Genomic DNA, 18208 nt, shown 5'->3' with positions numbered 1-18208 from the left:
TGATGATGTTCTCACTTGATAAATGCATTCATTTGCATTAGAGAGCAATTAGAGAAGTGTCCGCTGTTCCTTCCGTGAGCTCTGGGCGCCATGATGTACTCCTCTTTTGAGTCGCATATGTCTTGCGGCATTCCGGGTATTTTCGTATCAGGCGGATCCCCGTCGTGAGCCGCTCCAAGCCTGTAAGGTATAGAAATGTCGAGGGAGAACACCAGAGCGTGATGCCTTCGTCGATGCTCCAACGGTTTTAGTTTGGAAGAATTTCTTTTTTTATTTGAGAATGGCGAATCTCTATACCTTTCTGGAAGATCCCATGAAACACTGAAACAACCCCCTAATTCTCTCACGTCATTTCTCTCTCTCTCCCATGAAACACCGGAAGTCCACCAGATTGCCCCGCGCGATGTGAACGTACGATTGTCGCGCGATGTGGACAGAAGTTGTCGCAAATGGGATTGCAGTAATACGTCGAGGATACGATAGACGAGCCACATATGTCCGGAATGGTCTATTGTCAAACTTTAGGTTATCCTCGGGGACAACTATAAGCGGCATTGAAGTCAATACGCTAAAAAACAGTGCCCCCACGCGCCTGCTATTCTGCCAGTAATTCCCCACAAAATAGCCTTTATTTTTTTTTCTGCGAACAAATTATTTGTTTACACTCGGAAGTTCAACATACCTAGCGAACTAGAAAGGTCGTCGTAAAAAAGTTCTCCTATTATTTTTACAGTACAAATGTAAGCGGGAGAGAAACCTCATTGTGTGCAGAATATATCTGCCTAGATGTGTCCCAAATGACGTTTAAATGAAGCACTAATTCAATCCTGCGCTAAATTATTTAACAGATTCAGATAACAAAATACCTTCCACCCTATAAACTGAACTGGAAGTAATAGCAAAAAGATAAACAGGAGAGAACTGTCTTATATTTGCATTTTTAGATCGTAACAGCAAAGTCGAAACAAAGTATGTCGTTTTTTTGGCGTCGGCAAAGTTTTAGTTGAAGTTATAGTAGAAGCATTCTTGCTGAGCAGGACATAAATCGTATAATTTAGAATGGTTCATAGTTGCGAAATAAGAAACAGCAAAATATTTCCGTGAACTACATTCCGTCGCAAGTTCATATGACGCTTCTGCTCAGTTGCTTTAGCTATACTGCTACGGAAAGTTGGGCCGGGTATGATGCGCGGGATACTCCAATTCGCATATTCTAATATTTATAGTCAGAAGATTCTTATATACTTACGTATGAGCCAGTTCGTGTGTAATAAGTTGAATGAAAGAGTATGTGTGTGGTTGATCCTCCACCATTGCAACGCGTTCGCTTACGCTGCAAAAACCATTATTAAACGCCAATCCTAAAAAAAAAAAAAAAATTTAGTAATTTTAGATTACACCACATTTTAGTTGTGCAGGCAAGCTATTTGTCTCTCTGCCATTGTAATCCCTCCAATTTCCATCTATTTCCACGCCTAAAAATCATGCCCAGGAAAAAAAGACTAAGTAATTGTCATTGGGAAGGCGCAGTTTTTTGAGAGTGAAATTTTGGGAAACAAATATCGTAAATTCTGCGAATATTAAAACGCGGCCTGAAGGTAAATATAATATGTACGATGTACTGTTTATCAGAAATATCGAACTCGAAAATGAGTTAAATTACGTCTTACGTGCGGCAGTCGTGGCTATATTTTATGCTCCGCACGACGCATGAGTGTGTACTCGTGGCGGTGAAGGTTTCTAAGGTCCGCATAAACCGCTATATAAACCTATATGTTTTACACTGTCGGGAATACAGCAGGTAATGTGTTTTTCTGACGTACCTCGAGCGCTTTATTGCAAGCAAATCATGTCATGGACGTCCTCGTTAAATTAAAAAAATAACTATGCTAATACTGACAGACCTGTGCGGGATGTCGGTTCCGGCATTGACTATTGTATACGAAAAGCACGTGTTATCTCTATGAAAGCAGACTGGTTTTAAGGAGGGCCATTTGCTGAACGTTTTTTTCTATCTATTGCTGCTTAGCACAGACACCGGAAGGCCCCCAGTGACGCGGTGTAATTGCCCATCTGATAACAATGATAACTATTTTCGCTCGAATTTCTGCAGCGTTTCGTCTCAAGACTGAAGATACGCGTAGCGTTCTCATTAAGCCTGACTCAGAGCCACAATAATGGGGTGCATATTAGGAGAAAACCTTGTTGTCCTGTTTGTAGGGAAGGATATTCTTTTCTTCCAGTACAAACCAGGAAATATGAACACTTTTCTAATATTGAAGAAAAATGTGGACATCTTTAGTAAAAGTGCCCCGTTTCACTGATATGGTGGGAGATGAGCGCGGCGTCTTTAAAGCTCAAATTGAACCTGTCAGCCGCACTTATACAAGAGCGAGGGAGTGCAAGCCGTGGTCTAAGCTTACTTCGTTTCACCTTAAGTTTGGACACAGCCGGCGCTACGAATGTCATGATTTAGTGAAAAAAAGGAAGAAAAAGAAGTGAAGGAAAAGGAGAACGGTATCGCGGGTGCGAGAGGAACTCGAAACTGAACAAAGAGCTGCGACGGTCGGCTGCTCGAACGGTGCGCCACCCGGCTCCGTCGTGGTGTCAGTGTGGTCAACGTAACCGGCTCCGTCCCGGCTTCAACGCGCTGAAAATCAACGCACCTGGCTCCGTCCAGGCGGCAGGGCAGCTGATCGCATCGTCCCGGCTTCAGCACGGTGACCATCAGCACCACCGGCTCCGTCCCGGGATCAAGGCAACCGGTCCCGAGATAACCAACCCCCCCCCCCCCCCCTCCCCCGACATCACGGAACGCACTACACTCTAAGAAAAAATGGAGGAAAAAAGTAGCAACGGCGCGCCTTCCTCCCTTCTACCGACGCGCCCCCAAGCGGACACGAGAAGAAGGGAGGAACGAGACGTTTTCCTCCTTGTCCAGGCAGACGGGAGAAAGCTTTCGCCCTCCCGACTCATCTTCTTTCGGTTGTGTTTGTCGAGCACATCGCGCACGTTGTTAAATAAATGTTGTTGAGTTGATTGCGCTTCAGCGGTAGCGAAGACCGCCTGTAATTCCGTCTTTTAGTCCAAACGTCCAGAGCATTTCGTTTGCATTGGCGTTTTTACCACTAATTTTACCAAACGAGCAAACGAAGCCGCTAGAAACAGCGAAGTTCCGGAGCAGTGCCAGCAGCGCTACATACACTGGGTAAGATGGCCGTCTCTGGATTGCGGGACCCACGCGGAACTACAGTAGCGGAACCACGCGGAACAGCGTCGACATTTTTGACGTTATGGAAATCACAGGAATTGCGTCCAAGGCAGGCAGGTTTTGATGCCGGCTGCCATGGTGCCTTCCGTGCTGAGGTCGGTTCTCTTTTCCCGAGCCGAGTGCCAACCGGCGTTCAACGTGGTTCTGTATTTCTGCTTGTCAGCAACATAGCAGCTGGATCGTGATGGCAGTGTTGTGGGTTGTGAACAGAAGACTGTAATTATCGCCGATGTGACCGTGGGTTCGCGTATCAGTGGTGTAACAAGATGAGATGACGTAAACTGTCGGGCATTGATGCCGTTGGTCGGGCCGTGATGGGAGGGGGCGGGATGTCGCAGGTGGATATTCCGCTTTACATTAAAGAGTTTAAGATCATTTGAGGGACTAGGTGCAACCGAGCGACGTGCGGATAGTCATGTTGGAACGCTAGTCTAAACGGAAAGCTCCTATCGTACAGTGGCCAATGTGACTGTCAGTCCCCGAGTGCGATTGCTCTCTAAGGAAAAGACTGAACTGTACGAAATTATGACGGAAAGTACGTATATTTACAACGGAATTTCAGCATTAAAAAAAAACAGGTAAAATCGAAAGAAAAGCTGCCCTTTATTTTGCTGTTTAAATATACTACGGTTCCTCGAGAAACTGTCCACCAAGTGGCGCGTTGAGATAATCTTATGTGGCGATGCAGGCGAGTTGGTTATGCATGTTGAAAGTAGTGAAAGCGCACAATAAAGACGAATACGAAGACGGAGAGGCAAACAGGACGAGCGCTGAGATAAGCGCAGGAAGTTTTCGAGCTCGCCACGGCGTAGCTGTCGCAAGTCGTGGCTTTGACTGCATTCAAGTTCATCGAAAAGCGATTTCTCAGCCCGTGAAGCGTCACTTCCAGCTGAGTGAATATCCGCTCTACAGAGATTAATTCAAGACGGCAATTGCAGCCGTGCGCGAACAGCACAAATAGAAAAACAATGGCTAGAATAGAAATACAAGCTACGACGTGCCCTGCGGGGAAACAAACTCATGACTTCGCGCCGCATTGGAGCGGCTTGATCTATTGGCTTTCAAATAATTACGGCATGATCGAGCGTTTATTTTGAATAAGAAATTCATCCCCTGAGCCATTCAAAATATCTCAGTGGTGTGTCATTGCTGGGAAAAAATCAATATGCTGGGAATATTTTTTGTTGCTTAGGGAGTCACCGAAAAGCTCCGTACGTTCAAAACGACCAGTGTAAAAGACGGAAACTCAGAGCTCGAGAGTAGTGATCGGGTTAGTGTGCTGTTGTATTGAGGTTTTTTATGTGCGATGCATGTGTATGCGCTCAATGTATGCTCAGCTGATGTTTGTAGGGCTTGTAGTATGCGTAATGTGTGTACATGTGTGTATAATAGAGGTTCTTAAATATCCTAAAGCGCCGCTGGCGTGAAAAAATTTAAAAAAAATATTTTTTGTGAGACGTGAATTGGGCGGTACTTAGCGCCACCTAGCCTAGCTACTTGCGATTACTCTGCTTGACCCTGCCATCTGGTGGCAAGCTATCTAACCTCCTATTACTCTACGCGTCTACGCCAGAATTTCGTGTTACCGTGCTGAAGTGAGGTAAGAGGCTGCTTCGGATTTGCTTTTTTTGAGGGCGGCTTTTGCTTTTGCTGGCGAATGGTTTACCACTCCTTTGTGATGTCGGCTGACGCAACGGTTGACGAAGGAATTGTGGCTCGAGGAATCGCAAAGGTAAGACATAAAGTGCGCGAACTGGGTGTCGGTTGTCTCCGTTGAACATCGCAGTGCTGACGATGAGAAGACTGAGTGACTGCATGCTTTCGAAACTTAAGTTTTTTTTTACCCGCAGGGGGAAGCCGGCTTCGGAAATAAATACAGTTCACAGAAGGCTCGTGTTACGTTTTTATTTGGAACCCCTCTCGCTCCGCATAATACATTTAGTGTTCTCGCTAAGCCTTATTGAGCTCGATTTGCTCGATTCGTGGCCGCCATATTGAGATACAGGCGACGGAGGAACTTTTGCTCCCCTGGTTATACGGACGAAAGTTTCTCTCTTTCTGAAGCAACACATGTGTCAGGAGCGTTCCTCCATTTAGGGAGGACTATACTGACCCCTTTTTCTAAGAGATTATTTCACCAACGATCAAGGGGTGAACATTCAAGGACACCAGGGACCCGAGCTACGACCACAGGGGTGACTATACTGCCTACCCAACGTGCTTGAACGGTCGAATGTTTTTTTTTTTTTTTTTCTAACCTTGCTTTTTTTTTTATTATTTACTTCCTCACTTGAATATATTTTTTACTCACGCATTTGTCTCAGCCTCCCGAGCCTTCCTCTCACCATCCCGGACTAACCCGAAAACGCACAGATGCGACCGATGAAACAGCGTTAAAACGCAAGATTTTGACGTTGTTTGATTGGTCAGTGGTGAATATTGGTTTAGCGATCATAAAGCACATACAAATAATTGACGCGCACCAAGGCTGTTCCTTTGGTGCCACCAGCTCGTAGCGTCGGGGGCGTCCGGACTTGGAGTTAAACGAGATGCACGTGTAGATCACTACCTTCTGACTTCTCGGTTAAATATTTGGGGTTAATATCTGACCAACATCTCCTTTGGAACCAACAAATCGAATATGTTATTAAGAGAATGCGGGTTGTATCGGCGTATCTTTACAAGCTAAAAAGTGCATGTTCTGTAAACTTGCGGAGAACTATTTTTATATCTCTAGGAGAATCAGTTATACGGTATGGGATTACGATATGTAGGAATCGTTCAGTGTATAAAAAAACAGGGAATGAATAGAATCATAAAATATAGTGTTAAGAATATATCTCACGGGTCAGTGTTCGATAAACCAGACATTGAAGAAAAAATGCGCGCGTTAGAGGTATTGTCATTTAATCGATTTTATAAATATGTGATAATAACAAATAAATATTAAAGTAGACCATTTAAACAAGAGGTAAAAAAACGAATCTTGCGGCGTACAGATAGGTTCAAGGTCCCTAAGATACAAACAGATTATGGAAAGAAGTTAAAACGACACTATGTCCCTTCGATGTTCAACAGTTTGCCAGAATCTTTGCTGAACTTATCATCCTTTCGTGCGGTAAAACGGATTCTAAGAGAATGGTGCCTCACGCTCGCGCAATAATAATTATATAATTACTTTGTGCGTATTCGTTGCACAAATTCCTACATTATTGTTGTTTGTTTGTTTTGTTTCTCCAGTGTTCATTGTGTCACGGTATTTTGTTGGCTGCCTGGTCCCACATACAAGCATCTTTGCTTTCGTGGGCCAGCACGCTTACACCTGTATTTTTTCAAAGATTATAAATATATTATTATTATTATTATTATTTTTATTATTATTATTTTTATTATATACCTCCCTTACAGGAACCAATAGACGCGGCTTCGAATGGCTGCGGCCAGAAGATCAAGGTTCTTTGTTTTGACCATGCCAGTCTGTCGGGGCCCTTAAGAAGTTTTTTCTTACTAATATTGCCGACAACGTTTTTTTTTTTTTAGCAGACTCTGGCTAATTGTAAAAGCGTACAGGAGTCTAGTTTGTTATATTTTCTACATATTGCAACAGCACGTTAGCTTCAGAACGTATAAAAAGTGTTTATAACAAAAGGACCTGTCGATTGCAAGTATTGGGCGGATGAGGGGCATACAGAGTTTAACTTCCTGTCGAAATACATTATTAAAAACAAAATATGTGTCGGGTACAGTAATCAAAACTAATTCTCACCCATTATGTAATTTTCAATATATTTCATGATACTAATCGCCATGTCCATTCTGAAAGTAAAACACAAATTGAACGTGCTTGCATGTTGTATTATACACAGTGCGAGACTGTTAGAACAGACACGATATTGGCGCCTTTTTGAAGTCTACTTCTTACGAGTATTTCAATATTTTGTTACTTATATTAGTACCACAAGTAGTACTTCCCTCAACAGTAATATCTCTGATGACAGCCTTCATGCTCCGTTAGAGTTTTTTTCAATATTTTTTTTTTAAGAGCTGCTTTGAATAACAGAATTGCGCGACGCAGAGAAACTACATCACTGGAGCACCGCGTGACCCCCGGTTGATGCTGTGGAAATAGAAAGTCCCGCACCAACTGCAAGACCGCCCGAACGTTCTCTTGGTGGCGCGAGAGAGCAGTTTTATTGGTTGACCCTCCTGTGAATCTTGCCGCATAGGAATCAAGAATGCAAAAAGACCTGCCGCAGGTAGCGTCCTAATAAGAGACAAGACATTGAGCAACTTTTAGATTGCGCTTACGATGTGACAAGGACGACAATATCTTCCGGACCTCTTCCGTAAAGTTGAGCCATCCAATCCAATGTTTCCTCTGGGTTTAAGTACTTTTTTTTTGAACAGGAACCACAGTCAACATCATATCCATAAAACACGTAGAGAATGTCGTCCAACTGAAAACGAAATTACAAGAAATATTTTCAAGCCTTCGGCTATACTTAGATAGTATACAGTATAATAGCACCTACCGCTACTTCTACAGTAGTGAGTAGAAACTGAACCATTGGTTCCGTCGTGTCTTCATATTGTAAGTTAACCTGCGAAATTCATATAAAAAAAGCACAGTGAGAACGCTAAGCTTCTGCCAAAATGAAACAGTACGTACCTTGTGTACTTTGTCTGGTGTTAGTGAAACAAACTAATGTTGAATAAAATTGTACAGCAGTTCGCGAAAAACGAGAACCGTGTTTTTCGGCGCGATTAAATAACCTTTCCATCGCAAAAAGCTCAAATCTCACGAGAATGTGACTCCAGCGTTTGGAGTAGAGCCCGAAAGTTTGTAAACAAGACGTTACCTGCATAAACGGATAATTAAAAAAACAAAAAAAAATAGAAACTCCAGTCTATGCTGAGAAGGTGGTTGAAAGTAAATGCGCTCTTCCAAAACTTAATTTTTATATATGAAAGAGTTCGTAAGCTACCGCGGCCGTGGCAGCTTTTGCAACCGCAATCATTACCGTGAAACGCATGCGGGGAGCGCTAGTGCTTTGGATTGTTAGTAGGCTAGTGACGTCCCTTCACACTTCGTACTCTGCCGGTGCCGCGGCAGCTTTTGCAACCGCAATCATTACCGTGAAACGCATGCGGGTAGCGCTAGTGCTTCGAATCGTTAGTAGGGCTAGTGATGTCACTTTGCACTTCGTACTCTGCCGGTGCCGCGCAAGCTTATGCAAACGCAATCTTTACCGTGAAACAGATGCGGGAAGGGCTACGTGCTTTGCATTGTTATCGGGGCTAGTGACGTCGCTCCACACTTCGTACTCTGCCGTTCCTGCGCAGCTTATGCAACCGCAATCTACCGACGAACGCATGCGGGGAGCGGTACGTGCTTATCATTGTTCTCGCGTGGCTTACCAGCTATCACGCGGTTTTTACACTTGTTTTGTGGTTTTCTTATTGAAAGAAGTGCCAATACAACTTGATAGATGGTAAGGCGCGCGATAGTTTCATGTCTACGGACAAACAAAAACCGACCTATGAGTCATACGCAGCTTCGCTGTAAAATTCTTTAGAAGCCGACGTCCACCTAACCCTAATACTGCCAATACAAAACTCGACATTGTGGACGACTGTGGGATTTATATCAGTGGAAAACACTTGTCAGAAACAAAGGATGTTTCCTTTCCTGCTGACAAGGTCTTTTTTATTTAAAATATATGCTCCAGCCGCCCACAGTGAAATTTCTCGTTTTGACAATATAAAGTTTATATTGGCGTCGGCTCACAAAGAAGTTCGTTTTTTTTTTCTCAGTTACCATCTGATGCAGGTAACGTAATCTTGTCAGATATTCTCCTTCGATCGCAACCGCTAGCGTCACATTCTCACACCGTTTGAGCTTTCTGCAATACATAGCTTATTTACTTGAGCCGAAATACACAATTATGTTTTCTTGAGAATTCCTTGTACATTATGTGCACCAATTCTTCAAATCCACTTCGGGCGGTCCGCAAAAATTGGTTTCTTCGGGTATAACGCTGCTATTTACTACAGAGGTGACACTACGTGCTGGAAGCTTGGGGTGAAAATATAAACGGAAAATCTTACCCCGTGAAAAAAAAAAAAAAAAAAAAAAAAACTTGTTTTGGGTAGTTTATGGCAGCATCCTCAATGTCATGTCTTTGCTCGCCCAGCAGTACTCTAAGCAGTGCGTGCCACCGACAGATGTCAGAAGCGTCGAGCACGCAGGTGCTGAACTTAGCAGATGACCTTACGAAACTTTTTTACTACGCCGGCGCGCGTCTCTCTAATATACAATTCTGTAAATGCGAAAATGTGTTTATAAAAAGAAATAGAAAACCAGGATTTAAGGTGAATCATGACTTCTTACTTTTGATACCGAGATGACGGGTCAAGGCGCCGCACACTCCCGCCATCTCTCGGCAGCGCACACAACCAGTCGACCATGGTCCTGACATCGCCTGCAAATGCTTTTACAGTTTGAGCAATCGGTTGTGTTTTTTACGAGGTAAGTTCATTTTTTGTTCATTTACCACCTAGCCGCACCTCTGTAGCTAATCGCAACGCGATACGTCGAGAAATTTATTTTTGTGGACTCTCTCAAAAGGGGTTCGCGTTGATGCTAAAGACTGCAATTGGACAAAAGTTGGTTTGATTCTTCCGCAACGAATCGGAACATTACGAGGTAGAATGGATATAGAATATGTTAAATTCAAGGTCCCGAAGTGAAAAATAAAAACTTAAAGAATTGAAATATTTCTAAAGGCTAAAATAGGAAACATATTTTTTTCAATATTTTTTTTCGACATTCTTGTATTTTTTTAACTCGTGATACCATCTTATCACGAGACACAATATTTGTGGCGTATTGTTTGTGTTTGAAAAGTTACCAGGTTAGTTATATTTAAATATAATTTCTCTAACCCACCTCCAAGTTCCGTGTATCGAGCAAACAACAGCAAAATATGAGGATATTGCTGGCCTGTTTTGTAAATAAGAATGAAGGTTAGAAAGCCGCTGTAAGGCAGCGTTGGGCGTGTGGCGACATAGGCGACATAATGTGGGTTTGAATCCTGGGTTTTCTTAATATTGTGGAGGTAAGCTAATCACGGCCGCAATCCACCATGTCTTGCGGAAGCACCGAGACGGGATGTATTCGAGAAGAAGTGTTTTGGAGGCAATGGTAGGTGTTGCCTAAACGCGGAACGCGCTGGTACATTTTTGCAAACGTGCTAAGCCCTCTTTGTGCTGTAAAAGTACTTTTATTGTTTGTCCCGTGACACGTACATGCATGATTGCTTGTATTTGTACTTCAAAAACACGGTTAATCAACCGTTCTGCATAAATGAAATTAAGGCTAGAAAATCGCCTAAAACATATAGCATCATCCCCAGGTTTTGTATCTTTTTTTGGACGGATTGAAACGCTGGCAAGTTGGCTGCGACAGATGTGTCCAAAACATTTGACAAAATTTCAGAGACTGGCAAAACACCCACTTAAGTATATTGGAGAATTACAAAAAAATCTTATGATATTTGGTTGTGTGCAACATGTAGTGTTTTAAACGGGATCGCATTGTGGCCTATTGCTCAAGGCCGTCAACAATACCGATTTGTGCGAAGTTTTCGACAAATCACCGCAATATGTATTTTTCCTTTTAATCTAATTGTATGGTTCATCCAACGAGGTAGACGGGCTTAGAAAAACAAACCGGGGTCCAGCTCCGCAGACAAAACTAACCCCAGCAGCCCCCTAACACCAAAGGGGGCCGACGCTATTTATGGAAATGTGACTAATCGCTACTTGACCTAACCAAATACGTGACGTAAGAGGTAAAATGGCAGCGCCCAGGCAGTGTGGGCCCCAGCTGGGTTGCAGGTTGTCGCATGCGTAGTTCGTTGTCCTTGGTCCGTGCAAGCTGATTTCAGATGCGGAAGAATTCTTCTGAAGGCGCTCGAAAGCTATTTCAGAGTTCAGCGTGATCTCTCATGTAGGTATACCGCGGAAATACGGAGCAATAAAACTTTAGTGAGCCTTTCGCTGGCAATAGGTGGGGATACTTTCACATAAGAGACAAAAGTGACCCTGCGTTGCACGGCCTTAGGATTGATTCGGATATCGCTACGATATATTTTAATACGACGTTTTGTATTCTCGTTGACTATCGGAATGTCCAAGGTCTGCAGTGAAGCATGTGCGATGTAGCTGGATACACAGTTTAGCTGCAGCAAGTGCGTAATTCGTGCTCGGCAGTGTGCAGTGGGGCTCTATATTGAAGCTTGTAGTTCCCGTGCACTGCTCGACGATGCTATGATGCTTTCTGAATTTTTCTGCCGTAGACGTTAAATTTTACAAAGAACAGATGGTGCAGTTCAATGCCTGGAAGGCTGTCCCACATTCGTTTCTTCGCCCGCGCACCCCCCTCCCCCCTTCCCAGTGGTAGAAACAGCGAAAAAGAGGACTTGCCAGTAAAGCAATTCAGCTTTTTGACTGATCAGGATAATTTCTTTTCAGTAAGGTGTTTTTTACCACGTTATTGAACGGAACATTAAGGGCAAATATTAACTCCCAATGATGAATGTATGCTCCTCACCCTAGCTCACCTCATGCCAATTTTATGCAGAAGTTGAAACAAATCGTAAGCAAGAAAATCCTGCTAAATGGTGTATTGGGAACTATTAATTAAATATTTCGGCCAGCTTCGGGCAACAAAAAGAATAGGTAACCGAGCACGTAGAAGCTCTCCATTACCTGAAGCAAAAGGTTGCAGTGCAGGGATAGAGCGCCCATGTTTTTTGGTTTTATATCTATGGGTGTCACAGAGGCACACATTTGTGTAATGCTCGTTAAAGACTGAAATGAACGCCCCCCTCCACCAACCACCAAAATAGACACACTATGACGTTCCAATGTAAACTGATTTCCCATTGTCGAAGCATCTGTGAGCGGGCTCTGCGTATTAGCTACTCGAATTGCGTCCACGCACAGGCTGCACAACCGAAGTTAAAATAATCATGTGACACGTCGCCATACATTCCATTTATCGTGCGAACGAACTGAAATCTAGTCTCCCTCGAGTATTTTTTGATATTTGGAAATAACACGCTACGGCTCAATTCTCGACGCGAGTCGGTTGTGAAATATTTGAGATATAACAATTTATTTTGACAATTTAAAGTTAATACAAATGTAATACTTCTTGTTAACATAAAATATGTGCCATGTTGTGAAGCCATAAACGTAAGCACTGGCTCAGCCGTCTGGATTCCCAGGATCAACAACAAAAGAAAGCAGCAACCACGCCCTCATTACGGGCACCACAACGAAAACTGAGTGGAGCGGGAGGTAACCACGACACAATCTTCGACCCTGTGCTCATTCTACTGCAAAAAGTCACTTGGCGCCTATATGAAAGTAAACGGGTTTATACCGGTTACAGTTTAGCCACACCGGTCACCAGTATGTCGAAGAGGTCGCCCGTATGGCTCAAAGGGGTAACCCGTATGAGCCATAAGGGTCGCCAATTTGAAAAAAAGGTCACTCCTTTTGCAAACGGGTCACTCGTCTGGGCAAAGAGGCCACTCGTTTGGGACAAGTTGTCACACGTTTGCTCAAGCCGGTCACCACGTTGCAGAAACGCGTGACTGGTGACCGGAAAACTGTACCGGTTTAACAAAACGGCTCTCCGGAGCCCGTTTGATACTGAACGTACCGATCGGCGGCATGAGCACGCCTGCTTCAGCCGTTGTAGCCTGTGTATCTGGTAGCCCGGGAGTGGCGGGAGTTCGATTTCAAATCGTCCGCGTAATGCAAGTAATTATATTTATATTTCGATTGCGCTGATGTTCGCTTATACTGCAACTGCAATGAGCCAGATTTTTAGAGCGCAGCTCTTAGGGGCCCCTTCCCGGCTTGAGCGGCGTCGCCGTCGCCGTCGGCGTCGGCGTAATCAAGGTCACGCCAAGGTCACGTGACCCCCAAGGTCATTCCAAAGTTACGTGACCCCCAAGATCACCACAAGATCACGTGACCCCCGAGGTCACCCCGTGGTCACGTGACCCACAAGGCCACGTGACCCCTCCCCCAGGGTCACGTGGCCCACAAGGTCACGTGACTCCCCAAGTCACGTGACCCCCCGAGGTCACGTGACCCCCTCAGAGTCACGTGACCCCCCCTCCCCCCGAGGTCACGTGACCCCCCCCCATGTTACGTGACCACCCCGAGGTCACTTGACCACTCCGAGGTCACGTGACCCCCCTCAGAGTCACGTGACTCCCCTCCCCCGAGGTCACATGACCCCCTCCCCCCGAGGTCACGTGACCCCCCTCCCCACGAGGTCACGTGACCCCCCCTCAGTACCCTTCCCTACTCCTCCTCAAGACCTGCGCTCCAATTCGGTGTAACAGGGAGTTGTAAACGGCTTTCACTTTAGAGCGCAGCTCTTAGGGGCCCGTTCCCGGCTTGAGCGGCGTCGGCGTCGGCGTCGGCGTAACCAAGGTTACCTCAAGGTCACGTGACACCCCCCGAGGTCACGTGACCTCCCCGATGACGTCATCGTCACTGATGACGTCACCGGCATCCGCATCGTCATCATCATCATCACTGATGACGTCCCCGGCATCCGCATCGTCATCGCCATCATCACTGATGACGTCATCAGTGACGTCGCTGATGACGTCACCGGCATCCGAATCGTCATCGTCATCATCACGGATGACGTCATCAGTGACATCACTGATGACGTCATCGCAATCCGCATGGTCATCGTCACTGATGACGTCATCAGTGACGTCCCTGATGGCATCATCGGCATCGTCACATGACCCCCCAAGGTCACGTGACCCCCCCAGGTCACTTGACCCCCCCCCCCCAGTACCTTTCCCTCCTCCTCCTCAAGAGCTGCGCTCTAATTTGGTGTTACAGGGAGTTGTAAACGGCTTTCACTTTTTTTAGAGCGCAGCTCTTAGGGGCCCGTTCCCGGCTTGAGCGGCGTCGCCGTCGGCGTCGGCGTCGCCGTCGCCGTCGGCGTCGGCGTCGGTGTCGGCGTAACCGCAACCCTCGCAACCCTCGTGAGGGTTACGAGGGTTACTTACCCTCGTAACCCTCACGAGGGTTACGAGGGTTTTTACCCTCAGAAGGGTTACCTTCACAAGGGTTACCCTCACGAGGGTTACTTACCCTTGTAACCCTCACTAGGGTTACGAGGGTTAGTAACCCTCGTGAGGGTAACCCTCGTGAAGGTAACCCTTTTGAGGGTTACGAGGGTTAGTAACCCTCGTGAGGGTAACCTTCACGAGGGTTACTAACCCTCGTAACCCTCAAAAGGGTTACGAGGGTTAGGTTACCCTCGTGAGGGTAACTCTCATAACCCTCGTGACCCTCACGAGGGTTACTTACCCTCGTAACCCTCACGCGGGTTACGAGGGTTAGTAACCCTCGTGAGGGTCACGAGGGTTACCCTCACGAGGGTCACGAGGGTTATGAGAGTTAACCTCACGAGGGTCACGAGAGTTACCCTCACGAGGGTCATGAGAGTTACCCTCACGAGGGTCACGAGAGTTGCCCTCACAAAGGTTACTAGGGTTACCCTCACGAGGGTCACGATGGTTACCCAGGTCAAGTGACCCCCCCTGGGGTCACGTGACCTGGGGATACCCCCCGAGGTCACGTGACCCCCCGTTGACGTCATAGCCACTGATGACGTCATCAGTGACGTCACTGATGACGTCACCGGCATCCGCATCGTCATCGTCACTGATGACGTCATCAGTGACGTCACTAATGACGTCACCGGCATCCGCATCGTCATCATCATCACTGATGGCGTCATCAGTGACGCTACTGATGACGTCATCGGTATCGTCACGTGACCCCCCGACGTCACGTGACGCCCCAAGGTCACGTGACTCCCACAAGGTCACGTGACCCCCAAGGTCACGTGACCCCCCGCCCCCCGAGGTCACTTGACCCCCCCCCCCCCCAGTACCCTTCCCTCCTCCTCCCCAAGAGCTGCGCTCTAATTCGGCGTTACTGGGAGTTGTAAACGGCTTTCATTTTTTTCTTTTTTTTTACTTTAAAACTTTGGCGTTCCTTGTTGTCCCAATTCACTCATTTAGCTCAAATCTCTCTCGCAAAAGACGCCACCGAGTGAAAGCAAATACTTCTAGACTTCGGTTCGCCTCAATTCAAGACGCAGCGAAGTTAGCGCGCGAACACGTGAGTGCAAGAACATCCAGCATTGCGATAGCACGCCCGCCGTTGCAGCAGTCAAACTACAAACTCGCGCCGAGTGCTTACCATGCTCGTGCGCAAGCCGAGCTTCTGACCGGCGCCATTTCCAGCGTTCGAGCGTGCTGAAATAAGCGCGATTCGCCCGCTTTACGAGGCTACAAACACATCGTGCTGGAACTCCCAAAGAGAGGATGCGAGGCGTCCCGGTGTCCTGCACCTTGATAACCTGATTGATCATTCTGGTCACTTCTGTCACGTGACTCGACGGGGAGGAGGGCACCAGCCGCGCGCAACTGTTGCGCCTGCTAACACTACACGCTGATAAGCATAGCCTCCGAGATACGGAAGCGCGCGCGCTGACAGCGGCTTCTTATGGCGCATTCACACTGGAAGCGGATCCGCGTTCGCGAAGCGGTCGCGGATGCGGTTCGCGAGCGACCCCGTTCAGACTCACCGAGAGCCGGTTGGCGGTTTCTCGGCGATCATGCGTGATCTTTCGAGACTTGCGTTTTGCAACCCTGTTTTACAATCCAGAATCCACTTTAATTCAACATCCAAAGCCAAAGTTTGGCTATTTTGGCACTCAGAATATTTCTCTCCGGGATGTTCGCGCGCATCGCGAGTTCAGGCAGCGAAAAGCGAAGCATGGACCCGCCAAACCCGCCTGTGATTCCCTCCACTTCGCCCACAAGCAAAGCTCAGCTAGGCGCGCCTTGCTGACTCAGAACAGGATGCCCCCGACCTTTTCTTCGAAGTGGACCCTTCCCGCATGAATAGCTGACCTTGTTTTCGGGATAGAGGGCCAGTTTTCCCCCTCGTTGTTGTTCGCTCCTATCATTTTCGAAGTTGTGAGCGGTGGGGTGGACCGTGGTGCGGGGAAATGTGTTCGGTGCTAGCCGGTCGTGGCTTCGTTGGTGGCGGACTCTCCTCTTGTCACTCGCTCGTCGATCGAGTATACTGTTTGTTTGACATTAAGCTCAAATAAACACCGTATGGATCACCTCTGCATTGTCTGGTACGTACACTTTATTCCTTGAGTAGGTTTCCTTTATTTATGTTATTAGTAGTAAACGTTACAGGTCGGGCTAGCGCAGGTACCCTGCCCCCTCCGCGGTAGTGCGTTGGCTACGCAATCAAGCTCACGACGTCTCTATCGGCCTTCGTGGTGGCCGTGCACGGTGTCGAAAGCTTTCAATAGTTCACGCGACTACCCTAGGGGGTAGAAAAGCTGACATTTCGGTCGATCAGGGGCGGGTTCCGACGTTCTACAGGCAGAGATTAACAAGGCAGCGAGCTTGGGCTGTGGCACCCGGAATAATCAACAAACTCTTACCCGAACCAAACCACTGGTGGGAAGCCCGTTAAAATTACCGAGTCAATTCTTTTCGCGGCGGATTCAAGTGACGGACGTGAACATAAAGTTTCTCCGTTGATTTGTCGAAAGCTAAGACTACAGCGTTAGGACTACATCGCCTTGGACGACTCACCAGCGACCGGTGCCATCTTGTTTCGAAAGTCACTGACGTCACGTCAGCGTCGCGTTGTGATTCGTTGCCGCTTTGCGGTTCGTGAAAGCGGTTGGGAGAAATCGGTCCCGAAGCGGTTGGCAGAAACGCGCTCCAACCGCTCGATCCTAGCCGCTTTGCGGTTGAGAACGCGCGGATCCGCTTCGCGAACGCGGATCCGCTTCCAGTGTGAACGCGCCATTAAAGCGCAGCTCTTAGGCGGCCATTTCCGGCTTGAGCGGCGTCGGTATCGCCGTCGGCGTAAACGCGCGGTGCATTATGAGACGCGTGACGTCACTGTTTACGTCATCAGTGACGTCACTGATGACGTCATCGGCATTCGCATCGTCATCGTCATCGTCACGTGACCTCTAGGGGTCACGTGACCCCCATGAGATCACGTGACCCCGGTGACGTCAATTGACCCCCGTGAGGTCACGTGATCCTCGTGAGGCGACGGCGACGCCGTTCTGAGGGAGGAGTAGCAGACAGGATGAGGACGTGAGAAGGAGGGAGGAAGGGTATACCTTACCCTCAGTACCCTTCCCTCCTCCTCAAGAGCTGCGCTCTAAATCGGAGTTACAGGGAGTTGTAGGCGGCTTTCATTTTTTTTTCTTCGCTTGTTGCCATATGCGGTTCTAACCTCGTTCATCCGACCTGCTTCCACCGGCTGCCTTACACCGCAGTCTTATTGGGATGTCACTCCACAACGTATTGGATGTGCACCAAAGCTATCAGTGTTCGAAAAGTCCTACTCGTATATCGGCAACAAGTGATTCTTCAAAGATCTCAGTAATTCTTGCGGTTTGGTCGGGTTAGGCAAGTGACAGCTTGTGCACCGCATCGTGTTGAAACTTCAAGGAGCCCTTCCTTCTCGTTTTTGTGTCTGTGTGGTTGCCCTTGTTTGACTGTGTCGACATATATCTTTGATTACATCTTTAAGTCCGCTAATATTATGGTAAGTGCACTGCAATCAACTTGTTGGCAACGATTGACCGTCCTTCTACGCGTAGTCTTCCAGATTATATATAGAATTATGCAGCGTCTATTCTCGCTGCAGCCGGGAGAATGGACGCCATATAAAACCAATTTCAAATATTTACAGGTCCCGACTTCTTGCAACGTACAAGAAGTATGCGCAGTTTTAAGAAAATGTTCTTGAGGAATTATGTAACCTGGT

At 46.9% G+C, this 18208-nt stretch overlaps 1 protein-coding gene across 1 annotated transcript in view; it reads right to left on the bottom strand.

The window, feature by feature from the left end:
* LOC115324358 overlaps nt 1–18208 on the bottom strand; it is an 85103-nt gene that overhangs the window by 36225 nt on the left and 30670 nt on the right. The window contains exons 6-9 of the mRNA XM_040210466.1: nt 7804–7872; nt 7580–7728; nt 7038–7087; nt 1250–1361 (exon numbers count right to left, since the gene is read on the bottom strand). Of these exons, the coding sequence (XP_040066400.1) occupies nt 1250–1361; nt 7038–7087; nt 7580–7728; nt 7804–7872 (380 nt within the window). The remainder of the gene's footprint in view (nt 1–1249; nt 1362–7037; nt 7088–7579; nt 7729–7803; nt 7873–18208) is intronic.

Source organism: Ixodes scapularis, unplaced genomic scaffold (genome assembly GCF_016920785.2).
Source record: "Ixodes scapularis isolate PalLabHiFi unplaced genomic scaffold, ASM1692078v2 PGA_scaffold6__148_contigs__length_123643588, whole genome shotgun sequence".
Taxonomy (NCBI): Eukaryota; Metazoa; Arthropoda; class Arachnida; order Ixodida; family Ixodidae; genus Ixodes; species Ixodes scapularis.
The sequence above is the reverse complement of the archived record's forward strand: the minus strand, read 5'-3'. Positions and strand labels throughout refer to the sequence as shown.